The sequence below is a fragment of the Marmota monax genome, unplaced genomic scaffold (genome assembly GCF_021218885.2).
Source record: "Marmota monax isolate L192 unplaced genomic scaffold, Marmota_monax_Labrador192_F-V1.1 WCK01_AAM20220418_F8-fsc00365, whole genome shotgun sequence".
In the NCBI taxonomy this organism is placed as follows: domain Eukaryota; kingdom Metazoa; phylum Chordata; class Mammalia; order Rodentia; family Sciuridae; genus Marmota; species Marmota monax.
Genome location: NW_026694544.1, coordinates 173,797 through 195,247, shown reverse-complemented (window position 1 = coordinate 195,247; position 21,451 = coordinate 173,797). Strand labels below are relative to the sequence as shown.

Here is a 21,451-nt window from a genome sequence, read left to right as displayed (position 1 = left end):
TAGGTCTGGTAAATTAACTCTGATATATTTGTAAAAAGGAATACCATAAAGCTATTTTTTTTTTAAAGTGAAGGACTTTCTATGTTATATCAAGAGATCATTATATTGGTTTCCTAGGGGGCTGTCTTAACAAATTATCATTATCTAAGTGGCTTTAAAAACAAGAAAAATGTTTTTGCTCCTGGTTCTAGAGACCAGAAGTTTTTAATCAAGGTGTTGGCAGGTCTTCATATCCTCTAAAGGCCCTGGGAGGACTCTGTTCTGTTTCCCTCTTAGCTCCTGATGGTTGTTGTCAATCCCTGGCATTCCTTGGCTTGTAGACATAACTCTAATCTTTCTCTCCATCATCACATGGCATTGTGTTCTAAAGTAATGTTTGATTACCTGGGCACCAAAGTGAGCCAAGCTGACATACAAAACTAACCACCCGGAAGAGAGAGATTTAATGAAAAATCAAATTATATATCAATGTGTAAAATTAGCTGGGCGTGGTGGCACATGTCTGCAATCCTAGCAGCTCAGGAGGCTTGAGGCAGAAGGATCCTGAGTTCAAAGCCAGTGTCAGCAAAAGTGAGGTGCTAAGCAACTCAGTGAGACCGTGTGGCTAAATAAAATATAAAATAGGGCTGGGGATGTGGCTCAATGGTTGAGTGCCCCAGAGTTCAATCCCCTGTATCCCCCCCCCCCAAAAAAAAGTGTTAAATTAGCTATCTTTCATTTACAAAATAGGAAAATTAAAAATTCATATTGCTTGCATTTGTGAAAGTTATGGATGCATTTTCCAGAAACCAATGACAGAAGTTTAGTTGTATATATGTGCATATATAACTGGTTAGATTAGGGGAAGAAACAAGAATTTACTGTATACCTTTTTATGTAGTTTTGATTTTCAAACCACAGATTTATTACCTACACAAAATATCTGTGGTATTGGCATAGGAAAAATAGCATCATTAAAACAAGATACAATGTCCAAAAATAAAAAATGAACAGCCATACCCACCACCTGAACTATCACTTCAAATGGGTTGGTAGAGCAAAAGTTTAATTCTATTTTACCACATTGCCTATTTCCTCAGTGAACTTGTTTCTTTAGCAATAGAAAAACAATTTAAAATGTCTTTGATTCCCTTGGAAAGTTTAGCCGAGGCAAACAATGAAGGACCAAAGCCTTCTGAGAATAAAAGAATTCCTTTCTTCCTAGTAATGTTTAAAAAAACTGAGAGCTGATAGCCTCTCCTACTCGGAGAGAAAGAGGGAGGAAAGAGAAGGAAAGCCAAAGCAAGAGAAAAAGTAAGAAGTTAGGAGAGATTCAGCAACTCCATTAGTTGTATGAGGGAGGTATTTATGCAACTCAGAATCAAAAGTGAGAAGTGATTTTTAAGGGATTTTAATAGGGAAGCTATTTGCCATCATCATTTCTTTATGATTGTTTCCTTGTTTGTATTCATGCTTTTTTACGCACTAGTAACCTTGTGCAAACCCATGACTATGAATTCCGTTTCTGTGTGACTGAGTTCCCAGTTAGCACCTCTGGCGGAGATCTTCCTCATGTCTGCTGGGCACACTATGGGAATGTCCTATGATCCAATTCAAAATGTTTAAGGTGGATACTTGTTACTTCCTACCACCCAAGTCGGCTTATTATCTCCTTGTACCCATTTCAGTCAGTGTCACTATCTACTGGGTGCCTCTTCTCGCTCCCTCTCCCTATTTCCAACTGAATACCAAGGGCTGTCAATTCTGTGTCATAAATAAATTCTACTATTCATTTATGTAGTATATTCCCAAAGACATTTTATTATTTCTTATCTACAATTCCTGAATGGTTCAATCCATCTATCACATTAGTATGGAAGTGACTGTTTGCAAATGAAAATCTTATGTCCAATTGCCATTTAAAAAATCCTCTTATGACTTCTAGTAATTGTATTATATACAATAGGAGCTGCATAAGCCCATGTTAAGTGAATGAACAAATGAACAACTGCATCTTGGGCAATGAGTAGATTCAGACACAGCTATTTTAATACTGACTAGCCATAAAATAACTATTAGAAGAAATACTTCTCAGTTTTAGCTATTTGAGTCTGTAACCTCTGAAACAATGGTCCATATGAAATCAAACTATTATACATAAGAAGCTTTCAAATAAAAATTGAACTTTTGATTCTGTTAAATCAACTAGGGCAACAGTTGCAATTTATATGAAATTTTAGAGTCAAATACACCAATAAATAATATTCATAATAACCACAATTTCTACAGAGCTACAGACACAATGGAGATGCATTTCCCAGTGGTGATTTAAAATTCACAATTCTTTCAGCTTCAAATCCACATATATATCCAGCAGCCCAAAGGAATGCTTTTCCTAAAATAAAGATGACTAATTCTCATCCGCTAAATTATTATTCAAAACACATTCTTTGTAACCACCCCTAAACACATTCCTGTAATGCTAAAAGCATTTAGAGATACACAGCTCTTCTCTTGCTATAAATTTAAATGCAATCCTGACCTGTATTTCTGCAAATGAATAAAAATGTTACTTGGGCAATCTGGCTTTTGCAGTTAATCAAGAGAATTGTACCTTTAAGAGTATCCTAGCAACCTCTCAGCAGCTAAGGAAAACCTGACTGACAATGGGCACCAATTGAATGATGCTGCTGGACTCCATCACACTTTGTAGTTAACAAAAAAAAAAAAAAAAAAAAGAGAGCGAGAGAAACAAAAATTAAGCTACAGCCAAAAATGAACATTACTGGGGAAGAGGAGAAAGAGAAGAATTTCATACCTAAACAAGGATTCTTTACTCTAAAGCATGTTTATGAATAAGCAGAGTAGTGAGGAAATTAACAAAGTTATGATTTCTTTGGAGTTGTCAGAACCAATACATTAATTACTCTAAGAGATTGCTAGTCCCCAGGCCAGAATTACACTGGGGTAATCAGTTTCATGGATATATTCAAAACTGGCAACTCTGCATTTCCATTGGCCTACAAATGCACATTTTCTAGTGGAGATGTATCTTATGAGACCTAAGTTCAGAAGAAATACATTTCTCTTGAATACATATTTGGAAACATTGCTCTTTTCCTAATAACCACTGCCACCCCATTATTAATGTCATGATTTTACATGGCCTGATTCTGGGCATAGATTCCACAGAAACAGGTTTGTTCAAATGAGGTGTTTTTTGTTGCCTTTTGTTTTATTTTGTAATAAACACAGAAATCAAGGAAGCTAAAGACGTATGGAGACTTGGTACTGCAAACAAAATATAATCCCATGAAAACATGATGGATTTTGTAAAATGAATATTTCTTCTTGATGTATAAGCAAATTCTTGCTTATATACATCTGTGTTCACAGGTGGTGAGGAGGAGACACATGAGAAATTTGAATACTTCACATTATTTTACATTAAAATATTCCCTGTATATTGGCTAATTTCTTTCAGGTAATTTTAGTATTTCTTAAACTTCAAGCACAGAAACTTCTTGCTTAGACCATCTATTCTCTCTCTTTCTCTTGCTCTCATACACACACACACACACACACACACACACACACACAATGTTCTCAAACTTTGGAAAAACAGGAATTTTAAGAAATCTGTTGCCAAAAAAACATGTTGATGCAGTGTTGAACTTAAACTTCAGTGGTTAGCTTTTTGAATGTTTGCTATAAGGACATTTTTAAAGGGTCTTCTGAAAGTTTGGGGGCTGAAGGCTACAATGGAGGAATGCTATATGAATTACCCAATTTTTCTGGTGTTGGTTGTTTTAATAGAATTTTCTTTCCTGACTAGTTCAAATTTTCTAGCATATGAATCACAGAGAACTAACAGCCACATACTACAGATTGTTGTGGCCATTGAGAAGACAGTGGTTCTTTCTAGAGACTGTGGACTGTGAGAGCAGCAGGGAGTCCAGATGCTATAACTTCACACTGTGATCACAGTCCTAAGTGCTAGATTTGAATATGCAAAATCCTATAGGAAGCTCCTTCTATATATAAAAGAATACCCCTCGCTGCACTTACCTTAGAAAGTGATTCTCAAACTTGAGCTGTATCAGGACCCCAAGGGGCTTGTTCAAATACAGACTGCAGCCTTATACCCCCAGAGTTTCTGATTTAGTTAAGTCTGGACTGGAGCTTGAGAACTGGCATTCTTATCAAGTTCCCAAGGGCTCTCTGGAGAAGAGGCTTTGAGGACTATTACCTAAAGTAGAAAGCAGTTTTCTCTATTTCAATGATGTGAATTTGTTCATCAAGAGGAAACTGGTAGTATTACTTTTTCCTGCCAATGGTGGGGAGTGTGTGATATTTATAATAAAACCAGATTTCAGAGTTGTGGACTCCACTGTTCTGTATTTGAGACCCAGGTGAAACAATACACAGATTCTCCTGGTCAGTGTTCTTTGGTTCTATTAATTCTACTTCTCTATTGAAAATTATTTTAGATAAAGAACATGCAGGTTTTTTTCATTATTTGAAGGAGCTCCTCTGTTAAGTGCTTAAGAGAGTAAATATTACAGATATTAATATCTGCACAGATATTAATATTGAATCTAAATTGGAGAGACCTTCTTCTAGAAGGAAAAAAGACTTCAGGTACACCTGGAAACAAAGGTTTATTGAAGTTCTAACTATTCATCCCTGCCTGCCTGCAGTAGGTAACTCTTGCATTCTTTATATCTGGGAAAAATCTGACTTCTCTGATGCCTTGTTATAGATTGTGTGAAAAGTCTATCTAAGCAGGATCAATATTAACCAGGATAGGAAATCTGAAATTTAATATTTAGGTCAGTTAAAGTGAGAAGAAGGATGATTGTCTTTGGACATGGCGTTTGGAGCACCCCTCTAGCTACAGGCAAGGAGGCTTCTTCCTGAATTCTAATCCCCTGCCTTAAGACCACAATCTTGGCTGATTTGTATCTACTACTCTTCCATGGAAACAGTGAAACAAAACTGTGTATGTAAAACTGTTTCTCCTACAGGAAGCTTGCTTACAAAAACAGCAAAGTGCCTTCTATGGAAGACTATAAAATCTGCATGACAATCAAAGATAACAAAATTATGGAGTAAGAAAATGTGTTTAGTTTTTACAATTCCATATAATATGCTTCTGTTAAAATGTTTAGTGTATTGACACAGAATATTTTTTTAAATGCTGGATAGATAATGCTTTTCCCTCTACTGACATGCTTAATTATGTATTTTCTTCTGTCGAAAATATACCTTCTGGGGCTGGGGTTGTGGCTCACTGGTAGAGCGCTCACCTAGCATGTGCAAGGGCACTGGGTTGAATCCTCGGTACTACATAGAAAAAAAATGAAAAAATAAAGGTATTGTGTCTGACTACTACTAAAAAAAATATTTATATAAATATATACCATCTGGGCTGGGGTTGTGGCTCAGCAGTAGAGTGCTTGCCTATCTCGTGCGAGGCACTGAGTTTGATCCTCAGCACCACATAAGAGTAAATAAAAAATATAAAGCTATTATGTCCAACTACAACAACAATTTTTTTAAAATATATCATCTGAAGTGATTCCCACAATAAACTTGTAAGATGTTATCAGCCCATTTTACATTTGAGGAACCTCAAGAAAATTTAAATTGACCCAAGTTGTAATTAGTAAATGGCAAAGTTCAACCCATCTCCTGACACCCAAATCAATTTTTTTTTTCTGTCCTACTTTGGCTATCTATTTCTAATCTCTATTTTATTTTAGATCAAGATTGAATATGTTCTCCTATGTAGATAAATATTTCATATATGTAGTATTTAGCATAGGAAAGTATGTACCTGGGTCTCTTAAGTCTTTTCTCTGAACTATAAATATCTTGCAAATCCCTGATACACTGAGAGAGCTCGCACTTGAATAACCAATGAACTTCACAGTACAACCTAATGGTTAGAATCCTATTACAGAAATGCCTAGTTCCTAGGAATAAGGAGTGTTGGACAAGTAATGCTTATTCTATTAAGAACCTTTTAAAGTTTTTTTCATAAGAACTATCCATTTTAAAATTTTAAATTGGAAAATACTGTAAATATGATTTTTTTAAATGCCCCAAATTGCTTTATCAGCAGAACCATATTTCCCCACTCCACAAAAATCCTGTTCATTCCATGAAGAGGGGTGAAACAGGGAATCCATCCTTGCCCTGCACAAGGCCACCAGCCTTAGAGGAAGACACAGCATAAACCAATTCAACATCTGCAGCCATAGTGAAGACTTTTGGGGGGTAGTACCAGCTGAAGGAATGATGTGGATTTGAGACTGCCAATTATAACATTATTACCAAGTGAAAGTTTACCTGAAAATGAGCCCCAGTCTGGCTAAGAGGTGGATTTAAGAATAAGCACTATTGGGGCTGGGGTTGTGGCTTAGTGATAGCGCATGCACCTAGCACATGCAAGGCCCTGGGTTTGATTCTCAGCACCACATAAAAATAAATAAATAAATAAAATAAAGGTATTGTGTCCAACTACAACTAAAAAACATATTAAAAAAAGAATAAGCACTATTAATTCAATCTCCCAATCCAACCACTTTCTAAAGTCAAGTCAAAAAGTAATTTCCTTATTTTTCTTAAGCTAATTTGAGTTTCTCCAAAGAATACTAGTGTAAAACTCTTTCTAAAATGTCTTCTTTGGATTTATTATATTGAGAGCGTTGAATGCAATTTACTACCCGTATAATATAATGTATAATCTGCAACTTATACATTGTCCTAAATGTAAAAATGGGAGTAAAATAAAGTAGTAGTTACTTGGCAAAGCTTTGTGAGGAATAAATGAGCTAAAACACAGAATACTAACTGCCATTTTGAGCATTTAACAAACATAAGTGCCCTTCTTTGGTTTTTCCAAAACAACAACAAAATAGTTAACATTTGAGTAATTCTGGCTCTAAGCTCATCAATGTGTGTAGCTACCATGAAGTACGTCCTCTCATTAGAGATGTCTCAGTATTGTAGTTTATCCAAGGAGACACACACCACAGGAGAACTGGGGTATGAATGATCACATTATACAATCATAGAGTCCTGTTTTCTGGATTTTGTTTTCTTTGCTGTGAGGCTCTCACCTCGCCTATGTCACCAAGCTCATCTTCAGAAAATGTTTTCAAAGTTTAGTATTTCTCCTCTTCTGTGGAAGAGCTCATCAATTTCGCTGCACATTTAATATTGAATAAGTGCAGATCTGAGAGGTACAATATACAGATAATATGGAGGATAATATGGAGGTTTAGAAGCTGTTTATATATTGTGCAAAGCATAGTGTCAATGTGTTATATATACATATCTTTGCTCTACTTTCAGTTATTCCCTAAAATAAATGCATAATTAGCCATGATAATATATGTTTACTGAGTACTTACAATGTGCCAGGCACCCAGCCAAACATTAACCTAAGTATTTAATTTACTCATAACCACCATCAGAACTATCAGCGTATGCTGTTGTGGTGGCGCATGCCTGTAATCTCAGTAGCTTGGGTGGCTGAAGCAGGAGGATCAAGAGTTCAAAGTCAGCCTCAGCAAAAGCAAGGTGCTAAGTAACTCAGTGAGACTCTGTCTCTAAATAAAATACAAAATAGTATTGGGATATGGCTCAGTGGTCAAGTGGCCCCAAGTTCAATCCCAGGTACACACACACACACACACACACAAAGAACTATTGTAAAAGATCAATAGGAGCTGAGGAAGCTGTAGTCCCTGGATGCACAGGGAGCAGTGGGAGGACAATGTTCAGTGTGTGAGGGCCACACCCATCAGGTTAATTCCCCACACTTGCCTGCCACCTAACACACTGTGGAGCACCCAGGAAGTGCCCAAATCTTCAACAACAACAAAAAAATTATCTCTAATAAGAGGACACTTTCAAATTATATAAAAGGGGACTGTAAAATGAGAAGGGCATGTATTGTGTAGCACAGAAAATATTTTTAAAGGCATTCTTTGTTGACAATTTGTGGTACCTCCTTTAATCCTAAAATGTTCTTATGGTCATTATGAAACATATTTCCCTTCCTCTCTTTCTCAGGCAGATTTACATGATCTAGCCACCTAACAGCCAGCCAGTGATATCAGAAGCCTAGGGCTATATAGCTGAAAATAAGTGAAGAGGATGATCAGAAAAACTGAGTGCCATGAAACAAGTTTGTGTTTATTTTATGGCCAACTGAATTCTCCACACCCTCAACCCCCCTTTTTTATTATTATGAGCAATATTGCCATTATGATACATTATGATAGCTATAAGAGTGAAAGGATTAATTAAAACAGTAATTATCTGATAAGACTAGCATACCTTCTAACCTAATTTAGGGCAAATTCATCTACTTCAACTAAAAATACTGGACAGGGAAAAGAAACATGAATAATGAAATAATAATTAACCCTGCAGTTCTTGTTTCCACTGTATATTTCTAAGTAACCTAAGGTATCAAATAAAGAGTCATAGTATGTTTTTAACTTTTATTAACAAGAGTTTTGAGTACAAATAAATTTAACTTGACATTTAGAAAAATGATTTACTCTAAAACTTGTCCATTAAAAAAAAAAACCCTATTCTGTACATTTTAATCTCCAATTTTAACACCATAATGTTTTTAAGTCTACAACTCAATTTTAGGTTTAATTTTAATAATTGTCTTATTGCATCTGGTTACAGATATCATGTAGAAAAAAAAGCAAGATGCTAATTAGAATAATCTGAATAAAAAAACTTTCCCAAAAGCCTTTATAAAGTCTTTTAAAATAAAACATAAAAATTAGAATAGTTTTGGCAGAAAATTAGCAGTTATAAACAAAATTATTACATAATATTTTATCAAGAACTGTATTATAAATACTATTATGCTTATTACACATATTAGAATGATTTGCAATGTAGTAAATGCAGATGTAGAAAATCTAAGAAAGCTTTTTAAAACAGTTTAGCACTCTGGGGAGTTTCTGTTCCCAATAAATGACAGGAACACAATTTATAAGATGATAGGTGGTACATCCTTTAATTAGAGGCCTAACCACATAAAACATTAGTCATAAAATGTTATTCTCTACTAAGCATTTGTAACATCTCCAGATACACTAGTAATTCTTTCCCCTTATCAGTATACATGCTTAGCATCAGAAACCATACTATGAGCAAATTATACAGATAACTCTTGAAATAATAGCTCACTTTGGAATAACTGTCAAACTTAAGTTTTTATTCTTCTGGACACACTCTTTCCTCCAATCTTCATTTTAACAGTGTTTTCTCCTTGAATGGTGATATACTATTAAAACCCAATCATACCCAGCATATTCCTTTGCAGCTGAAATGAATTACAAATAACCAAAAGAAAACCAATGCATTTCTACAGAAAACTATCCAACCTACTCTGCAGGGCAGAAGCTCTCTCCACCCCCCCCAAAAAAACAAAACAAAACAAAACAAAAAAACCCACCTTTTATCCAAGGCTGCTTTAAAACTAGTCCTGTAAGTCCAATTAGTATTATACTATTATTGTCTCCTCAGTGTGAGGGAAGTTCAAATCTTAAAAAGTATTAAAATTTTCAAATGACACTACTTTCTGTAAACATAATTGAGTTGAAAATCTTTCAACTCAAGATTGAGTTGAAATGAAGTTTTTTTCTATTTCTTGTATTTGATATGAAATCTTACACCCAGTCACTGAGATATAAAGAATGTATGAGAACAAGTAGAATTACACTGTACCCAGGTCTCTGGGGAGAAATGCCAGAGGAGAACAGTCCACATAGAAACTGTATTCTGAAATTCACCTAAGATGCTACAGAATTGTAGTTAAGTGATTTCAGGATATTGTAATTGAGAAATGAGTAGTGTTTAACCGAGTACTTTCAGAGGAATGGGAAGTCCCAATGTTGTCACAGTTACCACTCAAGAACAACTCAGCCTTGCCACTTAAGATAGGGACCTTCACCCCTATCCATAGAAGGTAGGCTTCTACATGGCATCAGATTTCTACCACCTGGACTCTACCTTTCTCACCACAGAGTTTTTCACCCTTAATTTTCATTCAGTAATCAGTGAGAAGATTATATTTATCTGAGAATCTAACCAAAATAAATAGGGATAAAAGTAGAAAACAATTTCCAATGAAGTAAACTTCCCATACAGCTAGTTTAAGAGGTAAAACATTTCTAAGTAAAAATAAAATAAGAGAATATTTTTGGTTTCATTCTAAAAAGCTCTCTTCATTCCTGGCAAACTACTATGTTGTGTAGATATAATGTACTTTTAAAAAAAATCCTTTTTTTTTTTACTGTATTTAACTACTTGAAATCATTCCTTAATAAGGACCTTTTAACATTAAAAAGTCTAAATGTTTATCATAAATACTGTATTAAAATATTTTAATATTTACAATTTGAAAAAATGTATACTCTAGTCAGTCATCTCAGTGCTACTTCTTCAATTTCATCTTCCACAGAATCAACTGCTTTTACTGCTGGTTTATTGTTTGCATGTTTTAATCGGTGTCTATTTGGATTAAAACTTTTTCCTTCACCAAGGAAATAGTCTTCATCTTCATCATGTTCTCTACCCCTGCTGCTTTTATCTCCAGGGAGAAAATTTAGAGACTCAAAGTCTCCTTTGCTGGCAGCCAGAGAATTTGGGTCACTGCTTTTAGAGGAAATGGGACTGCTGCCACTAGTACCAAATAGCTGTTCCATCAGATTGGCTTTTTTTTCTTTTCTTGCAATGAAATCTGCACTGTCTTTACTAAGGTCTTCCATACTGTTTTTTTTTAAATCCAAAAGGCCACTTTTTTGGCTAAATGGATTTGACTTCCCTGGTGTTTTTGCAAATGAAGGCACATAGCTACCAAATGCAATCTCATTTGGAGAGATTTGACTTCTAATAGTTCCTGAATTCCGACCCTCTCCTTTTGGAGTAAAAAAACTTATGTCTTGCAATTGATGCCCATTAAATAATCTCTCTGAGGATTCAGAGAACATGTATGTTTTGGAGATTTTCTCTGAGGAATGCAGTTTTGATCCCAAATCAGGTATTAATGGCAAAAGAGGACATTTTAGATTCTGAGAATCTTGAAGTTCTCTGTTGATTTCATTCAGTTTAGCAAGTAGCATTTCTCTCTTCAGTCTTTCTTCTTCTTCCTCTTCCAATTTATCAATACTTTGAAGTTCATACATTTCCATTTGGTAGCTTCTAGTCTCCAACTCAGGCTCCTCTTCTCCCTCTTTCTGCTTTTCATTAAGTTCTTCTCTTTCCCACTCTGTATGAAATAAAAAATTACAAACTGAATTTTATAGCAATCAGTATTTTTTTAAGAAGGGAAAAAAACCTACCATATTTTATAATACAACCATTTTTATCTAATTTTAGTATTAAAATAGGGTTCAAATGGACATCATAATATTTCACTTCTATATTTGTTTTTCGAGAATAATATATTTAATGTATACTTCATTTAAGAATCACACTTATAGAGAAACTTGTTCTTCAAAGTATGGATAGGGAAGGTTCTCATTTATTTAAATAACTAATATGATGCTATACATTTTAAGGTGGGTGACAGGATGGATGCAATCGAGCAAAGAGTTTTAAAGTTAAACCCTTGGATGTCATATCTTGAGAAGGGCACAATACCACTTACATAGTGTTCGACAGCAGATGCGTACAGGCACTAGGTATACAGTTCACTCTTAAATAGTTTTTTGGCTACTCATGCCATTTTCTATAATTTTGAAGTTATTTCCCAAATTAAACATTAAAAATACTAAAGTATACAAGAATACCACAAATGTGATAACTTCAGTAAATGGCATACATTCTCATTAATGTCAGAGATCAATCCATATAGACTCAAAAAAAAAAAAAAAGATAGTCAAAAGGACAAAAACAAGTGACAGTCTTCTGCTATTTTATTCCTTTTCCTGTTACCTAGATGGAACTGACCATAATACCTAATTTTCTGTTCTGTAGTTAAACATGTGAAAGCATCTTGTTCTGTCCATTAGCCAACAGTGATGTAAATATGGCTTCTATTTCAATAGTTACACAGTGTTTACAATCACTGGGTCATGATTTTATGTTCCATGAATTTCCATGAAAGAAAAAGAAAGAAAAGGGATTTCTTTATAAGCAGATACTATACAACTAATGGAAACAGAATACATTCAAAAGATTATAGAGTTGAGCTGAGGCTGTAGCACAGTGATAGAGCACTTGCCTAGCCTGTGCAGGCAGGTCCTAGGTTCAATCCCTAATGTAACAAACAAATAAATAAAAAATCCCTCTTGCCCATACTTTTATGACATTTAATAAAGATGAAAATGAAAGTATTCTTGAACTTCATTTCAGTAACTAAACTTATAGGAGTTATTTCACTAAACTTCTACATAATGATTGAACATATTCAAGATTTACTTTGCAAATTAAAATCAAATAAAAATTGCAAGGATACATTCAGGTCCTCGTATTTCATTGACTTTTACACTTAAGCTAGTCCATGGTACAGAGTCCCAAGGCTGAACCAATAAAGAAAGCTATTTTTCAGCTATTTCTTCATCAAGTTTTAATTCATACACAAAGAATTTTCCCCCTTCATTGAGTTGTTTCATCTGAATTTTCTGAAGGTAACCTGTTTTTATTCTGTAACCCCAAATAGTGAGTAATAGTCAATATATTTATTTCCTTAATAACTTCATTCAAATAGTTGTGACTCCTGATATACCACTGCATCAACCTTTTCTTATTCTGTAATCAATTCATGGTTCAGCTGGACAATACTAAGGGATCCTAACCATTTCTTTCCCAAGGGATGCTGATTCATTACTTGCTTAAACAAAGTCTTTTTCTTACCATTCTTTAGTTTCTCTATCTCCTGTTTTGCAATTTGCAGTCCTTGATCTTTAATGCATTTTTCTTCTTTGTTCACAATTGGATTTAGAATCCCTGCTTCTTCATGCTTATCTTGCTCTTGGAATTCCAAGTCCTAGTATACATTTTAAAAATGTAAATTTACTTATAGAAAAGGGGAAATACTATTTAAATATTATAGATTTCTCTTTCATTGTTAGAAATTAAAGCAAAATTTCATCTTTAATGAATCAGAAAATCACAAGTTATCATGCTTTGAAAGATGCTTCAGAAACACATAGGATTATTTCTTACTTTAAATTTTTAAAGAAGCATTTATAAGTGATATCAAAACCAATATAATGGAAGCAAATCCAACATCCTGCACAAAATTCTGAAAAAAAAAATAAGTTGCAGAAGCATCTTCATACATTCTCACTACAAAATGTTAACCAGATTTTGTTCAATAGCCATTTCTGGTTAACCAGAAATGGCTATTAAACAATTATGGTAGCCAACTGAGACATATATAATTTTTCTTAATAAAAATAAGCTATCTTTATTAGTAAGATTCACTTTCTTTAAGAACAGAATTCCCTGAGTTTCGACAGGGCACAGGGGCTGCTCTGTTGGATACTACATTTGCTAGCCTCCCTTGTACCTAGACAAGACCAAAGTGGGTGAGCAGAAGTGTGCATGCAACTTCTGATCACATTTATAAAACAGCTTGCCCTCTAACTTGTTTATTCCCTTTTTTATAGAATGGTAAGCCAGTTCCAAAAATACAGAAGGACTATACTCTAAAATGCAAGACCAGTAAAATAGAGTGACTACCACAAACAAAGTTGTATATACCACCAATCCTGGACAACCCATTTGACTTTAGTCTATTAAAAGAGAAGGGTATTTGTTATCCTACTTTGACCACCATATTTCTCAAAGCAAGTTAACCTGCACTCTAACTAAGCTGTCACTTGCTGAGGTCTTTTAACAGTGACCTCAGTCTTAAGAGGCTCAGGCTAAGAGCTTTAGAAACTTCATAATTAGTCATCTTTATAATCCTGAAAATCACTCCCATTTTAAAGATGAGGAAATTGAGATTGAGACTCTAAGGAGTCAAACAACTAAAATGTTAAGAGCCATAATTTTTAAAGCAGATCAAATTCTAAAGCTATATTCTTTTCACAATACCAGGCTGCTGATGCTCCTGATGAATCTTTTTAATACTTCTTAAAAATACTTTAAGAATTACTCCATTATTCTCTACCATTTTAAAGACATAACATGATCTGGTCTCAAAGGGTAAATACAGGAAGAAACAGCAAGTACAACTTATGTATCTGAATTTTTCTAAAACAAAAATGAAATTAAAAAGCTAGAATACACCAAGGAACCAAATCAGTCCATTTCTGATTTATACCTTAAGAGATGTCATACACTGGGAAACTTTATAAGGTACAAAAAATATAACATTATATGAAATGTTCTGGATCCCTGAAATATTGTTTTTTTGAATTGTAAATATTAAAGACAAAACCCTCTTAAAGGGATCTGCAAGTGATTTAATATGAAAGTCCTTTTAAATGATACTCTAAATTCCACTCTTAATTTGAATGGTATGTCAGATTCCATCCTTGTTCAGCATTCAGTTAACCCATAAAATTCTCAGGCCCCAAAATATTACATTTAGTCAAGTTCTAAAAAAAAAAAAAAAAAAAATCACTTGAAACCTTTAGTTTGCTATTAAAATAAATAAAAGCACTGAGGGTTTTCTAAGAATATATAAGCAGATAGAGAAAAATGTATTCCTATTATCTTCAACCTAGAAGGTATGATCAATCTCTCTGTGAAGCAACTGAAAAATGCAATGTAAACTAACTAAATTTCAATCCAAAGAAATTTAATAAAATGCACAGTTGTTACTACCTCTTTCTCTTTAAAAGGCTAGTTGAATATTCATACAGATATAGTACTAGGCTCCACCACTGAATTTTTAAATGTTTGATACTATGTTTTTAGGGACAACTTTAAACCCAGAGTTTGGCGCATAATCAAATATGCCTGAACTCACCAAAGTAAGACATTCTGGTTCCTCCCATTTATTTTCACAAATCATCATTGTTTGTGGTGTTACAGGTAATTCTTCCAACTCACAATCTTCAATGGTTTGTACTTCTTTTGTACACAAGTCTGTAAAATCACTCTGGCATGCAGCTACCATGAAAACAGTACAAGAATTTTTCTAATCCCACGGAACAGTGGTAAGATACATAGAATTCCACTGGTATATATGTTAATCTAAATGAGATACTGCATGTTTTGCTCAGCCCAACAAATGCACATTATTACTATTTTTGTTTCTAAGATTTATAGGCAATTATGGGATTGGGGGGCAATTCTCACTGTAAATTCTATTACTTTTTACAAATTTTTTTTTGGTCCTGGAGATTGAACTCAGGGGTACTCAACCACTGAGCCACATCCCCAGACCTATTTTGTATTTTATTTAGAGACAGGGTCTCACTGAGTTGCTTAGTGCCTTGCTTTTGCTGAGGCTGGCTTTAAACTCATGATCCTCCTGTTTCAGCCTCCTGAGCCATTGGAACCACACCTGGGAATGTTTACAAATTTTATGTTTTAAAACTCTCTCAATTCATAGAAGAAATATACTTTCATTTAAAAAAATGCTAAATATTTATAAATGAAATGTCTGGTATTTAATCTAGCAAAAGCATCAAAAAGCAGATAAAATAAAATTCTCTCTACTTTGGGTATGTTTATATATTTTCGCATGATTCAAAAATTACTATAAGAATTTTTCAAAACAGCATGTTACTTAATTTTAATAACCTCTCTTCAGGAGAAAAAACTGACAAGGATTTCTGAAAATTAACTATAACGAAACAAACTAAAAAATTGAATTGAATTTAAATGTATTTCAATGGGGTTGTTTATTGTTCTTTCCTTGTACTTCAAAATTAATTAATTTTATTAATAAATAATAGCTACAGGGGCTGGGATTGTGGCTCAGTGGTAAGGTACTTGTCTAGCATGTGTGGGATACTGGGTTCAATCCTCAGCACCACATAAAAATAAATAAATAAATAAATATATTGTGTTCATCTACTACGAAAAAATATTTAAAAAAATAAATAATAGCTACAATATCAGTTTTCAACAATAATGTCTACTATACCATTCTTCCTTGGTGTAATTTCTTTTTCTTTCTTTAGAAAGGACTTTGGCAGGCGATTAGAATATATGTTTTTTATGTCCAGTTCTCTCTCCTTTTCCTGAAAACAAATCCATATACAATGAAGTGAGGGTGTGTGTCACTTTGCCAATCAACATTTTCCTTAACAAACTGAAATAAACCTAGAGTTCAGCTTCCTTTTTTAACTACCAAGTAGAAAAAAATGTCTCTAGCACATTTAGATTAGGGAAGAGTAATGCTTTTTCCTATGAAGTCCAATGTTCTTGACCATTTTGGGACTATGACTCTGAAAATTTGATTAACAAAAAGAAAATTATGTAAGATAATAAATGATTTTGCACAATTCTGCACAAAAATTCAATCCATCATTGATCATTAGATAAAATTAAGAATATGTGCTTTAACAACATTAAATAATTTGAATGATTCTTCTAAACACTATGAAAATCATGTGACCTTGATCTTCTGAATTTGACTTATTTCACTTAACAGAATGGTTTCTAGTTCCAAGCATTTTCCTGCAAATAACATAATTTTATTTTTCTTTATGACTGACTAAAACTCCATTGTGCATATATACCATATCTTTATACATTCATTCATTGATGGACACCTACACTGGTTCCATACTTTGGCTATTATGAATTGTGCTGCTTTAAACAAGGGTATGGGTATATCATAGGAAAATATGTAAAAGTCATAAATTAATTCTTTAGAATAAATACTGAGGAAAGGTGTATTTGGGTAATGTGGTGGTTCCATGCCTAGACTTTTGAGGAACCATCATACTGATTTCCATAGTGGGTTATACTAATTTACAATTCTACCAACAATGTAAAAGTAGAACACAGATTATTTAACCAGGCAACAAAAATGCTAGTTCTTTCTACAGTTTTCTTTCAGGATTTAACAATTATTTCACATTATTCTTACTGCTTTACTTTGTATAATTATATCAAAACATTTTCTATCTAAGCACCAAAGATAATAACAGAATTTTATAAATTATACCATACCAACCTAAAAACATGAATAGTAAGAATGTTTTAAAATACTGGGTTTTCATCAAGTTTATATTACAGAGAAAATAATGCCATTTAATGTGTAAAGTGCTTACTTTTAATTTGTGATACAGTCGTTGTAACTCCTTTTGAAGAACTTTGTTTTCATCCTGAGCCTCATATGCCCTTTTCCTTTCAGCAAGCAACTGTCGTTGAAAACTGTTAGTACTTAGCTCAAGGTTTTTCGATAATTCCTGGGTGTACAAACATATTTCAAAAACAGTATTAATTAAAAGAACCCAATAGTAAAACACAGCACTTAGAGGTGTCAAAATGATGTTTTTAGTGATTCTAATTTTAGACATAAAATTAGGCTGGCTGGACTTGGTCTTCATGAACGTAAAATAAACTGGGAAATAGATTTACCAACAATTTAATAAGATACCTACTTAATTATTTCTTTTAGCATTTTTCACAGTGATTTGTAAATATATTCTTAAGCATTTGAAGCACGCACACATAGAGCAAAAAGATAGCCAAAGAATGGGATAAGAAGCATAGGCTTTCAGAAATCACTGCTTAGGCAAGGTGCAGAGGACAGAACACATCTCTAGATAAAAACTACAGCTATTACCATTGTCTTTAAATATCTCCCATGAAGTTTATGAAAGTATTTAGGCTAAAATATTTTCTTTTAAAATAATATGTCGGGCTGAGTTGTAGCTCATTGAGAGAGTGCTTGCCTAGCACATGTGAGACACTGGGTTCAATCCTCAGCATCACATAAAAAAAAAATATATATATATATATATATATCAAGATACCATTCCTAACTCTGAATGGAAAAAAAAAAACATGCTTTGTGTATGCAAAAAAGTATTATAAAATCACAAAGAACATGCCTGTAATCCAAGTGGCTCAGGAGGCAGAGGCAGGAAGATAGTAAATTCAAATTTCAAAGCCAGCCTCAGCAACTTAGCAAGGCCCTAAGCAACTTGGTGAGACCCTATCTCTAAATAAAATATCAAAAAGGGCTGGGGATGTATTCAGTGGTTTAGCACCCCTGGGTACAATTACAGTATACTTTAAGATATTATAAAACTACAAATAAAATCAGAAAATAAAACAGTCACAATCCCATTATCCTGTGATCATGATTGTCAACATTTTAGTGTACATAATTTATGACTTTTACATATTTTCCTAATATAAATGCCTAAGCCAGCAGAATTTAATATAATTTTTTTAAATGGAATACTTTTCTATCTTCTTGTAGTAACTTGTAAGTTCTGCTATTCACCACTAATGTGTTCCAATTTTTTCTATAGTGAATATCCTTGCATATATAACTTCAAACATATCTTTTATTATTTCCCCAGGGTAAATATTAAGAAAGAAATTTTCTTGGACTTTACTGAAATTAAGAATTCTCCTCTTTGAAAGAAACTGTTAAGAGAATGAAAAGATAAGCCATAGTCTGAGAAAAATATGTACAAATCATATGCTACAGTACATATCAAAGAAAAATGTATATGTATATATGTATGTGTTACAAAATTCAGTAATTAGAAACTAAACAGCTCAGTTTAAAATGGAGAAAATATTTGAATAGATAATTCACCACAGAATATATAGAGACAAGCACAAAGAATGATGCCTCAATATCATTCGCCATAATGTATGCAAATTAAAGCCACATGAAACAATATTTACTATTAAAATGTCTGAAACTAGAAAAACTAAGCACACAAAATGTTGGCAACGATGAACAGCAATCAGAACTCATACACTTTGGGTTGAAATATAAAATGGCATAATCATTTTGAAAAATTGGGGCAGTAAACATATACTTACTATATAATAGTCATTTCACACTTAGGTCTTACCCAGAGAAATAGAAGTCAATCTCCAAAACTTTTGCATGAATGTTCATACTACCTTCATTTATAATAGTCCCAAACTAGAAACAACACAAATGTCTACCAACAGGTTAGTGAATACTTAAAAAGTGGTATATTTCTATTATTCAGCAATAAAAAAAGATGAACAATTAATACATGCAACAATATATTCGAATCTCAAAATAATTTTGCTGAATGAAAGAAGCCAGGCATTAAACAATGCATACTGTATGCCTCCACTAAATGCAAATTAATTTATAGGGACAAAACAATGAGCTAAGTATAGGTGATAGGGATTGGTAAAGGGACAGCAAACAAAGGGACATTTGGAGAATACTGAATATGAGAAAAGGCAGTGGCACAGCAAAAGAAAGAAACAGCCCATCACTTGCTGCCCGATTCACAACCAGGGGAGAGGAAGTTTCCCCTCTGCAGGAGGAAAAGTAAAAATCCCAGCAAACTGTCAGCTCAGCCCAAATAGCAAAGGCACATGAAATATGCACAGTAGTAAGGTTTTGGAAAAGAAATTCACTGCATTTAAGATGGAAACTTCAGGAGACATCTTGAGAAGGGATCTATTATTTGAATTTAGACTGTTTTAGGGCTCAGAATCCTTGCATATTCCTATCCTTGGGACCCACAAACAACTCATGGCATTGGCTCTGCTGGTGGCTGCTTCCTAAGCCAGACTTGGCTCAGTGACACAAAATTTAGAGTGATATATGGTGGGGAATGGATGTTGAGGCATGGAAGTGAACTGAGTGCCATCTCTAAAATCAGGGAGATGGGAAGCCTGTCCTTAGACCAGAGGCACTGCCACTTATGTTACCCAGCTCCTATTATGAACTATTCCCCCACAATATCTGTCAAGCACTACAAAGAATGGGGCACACAGCCTAAGAAGGGTCAGAGAGGAACTTTGCCCAGTACTGGCTATATTCACCTCTCATTTTCTCCTGCCAGTATCTCTTGCCAGGGGTGATCCACTTACCCTTGATCCCTGATGGGCACTATTAAGAAAGTGAGGGGAGGGAAGAAAAGTCCTTGTTGTTGCCCTGTTTCTAGATATGCACAACTGCATGGGGGATGGGGATTTGTCTGTAGTCCCATTCCTAGTGGGCATGCCCACAGTAGCAGCCAAGAGGAAAAACAACCATTTCATCCACAGAACTAATGAACACAGAAAAAATTTTCAACTGCAGGAAGCCATCTATGAATTACATGAGGGTCTTCTCTCGTATGGTAGCCAGGAGATTTAGGTTTGGCATTGAGAATTATTTATTGCTCTCCCAAGGCAATAAATTGCCCAATGCATGTGACCTTTATCTCCAGTCTGCTAGGAAGACACCTCAGGAGATGGGCATAACCAATTGGGAACTGAATAGCCCAACTTTAAGCTTTTCTTTTTTTGGTGAAGAACATTCTATGGAAGGCCTTTGATGTTTCCTGATATAAATAAAGCAGGTGTGGGCTCTATTCCAGAGTCTGTAAGTTCGATCTATCCGACCAGCTTGCCCATCCTGCCCCAACTTTTGAAAACTACTGTGTTCTGTGGTTTTTTCGTCATTCTATTCTTCCTAGCTTTTATTTCTCAGCCAGCCTATTCCACTGAGGGGAACCCCATTTCCACCACCCATGTGGGATGTGGGCAAGACTCAACAAAATACTAGCAAAATTAATTTAATAATATAAATCAAGATCATATGCCATTATCAAGGTGGTTTTCATTCCAGGAATGTAAGAATGGTTCAAAACATAAATCAATAAACATAATACATCACATAAATAGAAGGATAAAATAATATCATTTTCAACAGATGAAGAAGCATTTGATAAAATTCAACATCCCCCTTTATGATAAAATGAGCTGAACGAAATAGATTTAGAAGGATCATACCTCAACCAAATAAAGTCTATATGATAAACCCATAGCCATCATCATACTGAATGGGGAAAAACTGAAAGCATTTCCTCTAAGGTCAGGAACAAGACAAAAGTGTCCATTCTTATGGCTCTTATTCAATATAGTACTAGAAGTTTTAGCCAAAACAATCATTCAAGAAAAATAAACAAAATGCATACAAAAAGGAAAGAAGGGCTGGGTGTGATAGCACATGCCTATAGTCCCCACAACTCAGGAAACTGAGATGGGAAGATCACTTAAGTCCACTAGCTTGAAACCAGCCTAGACAACACAGTAAGACCTAACCACAAACAAAAACTAGAGCACAGAAAGGAAGAAGTCAGTAGAAAAATCTAGAATTCCCCAAAAGACTGTTAGAATTGATAGATTCAGTAAAGTAGCAATAGGCAAAAATAATGTGCAAAGATCAGTACTTTTTCTATATACCAATAATTAATATGCTAAGAACTCCGAGAGCAACCTCACTCACAATAGCCACAAAAATAAGATACCTAGAATAAACCTAATAAAGGAGGTGAAAGACCTCTACAAAGAA

The 21,451-nt window shown here is 34.2% G+C and overlaps 1 protein-coding gene across 1 annotated transcript in view; it reads right to left on the bottom strand.

Annotated features, from left to right (window-relative positions):
* Positions 1-8,484: 8,484 nt before the first annotated feature.
* Lca5 (lebercilin LCA5) overlaps positions 8,485-21,451 on the bottom strand; it is a 65,011-nt gene continuing 52,044 nt past the window's right edge. Inside the window, exons 4-8 of the mRNA XM_046420695.2 lie at positions 17,208-17,345; positions 16,073-16,169; positions 14,948-15,090; positions 12,880-13,012; positions 8,485-11,290 (exon numbers count right to left, since the gene is read on the bottom strand). Of these exons, the coding sequence (XP_046276651.1) occupies positions 10,446-11,290; positions 12,880-13,012; positions 14,948-15,090; positions 16,073-16,169; positions 17,208-17,345 (1,356 nt within the window). The 3' untranslated portion in view covers positions 8,485-10,445. The remainder of the gene's footprint in view (positions 11,291-12,879; positions 13,013-14,947; positions 15,091-16,072; positions 16,170-17,207; positions 17,346-21,451) is intronic.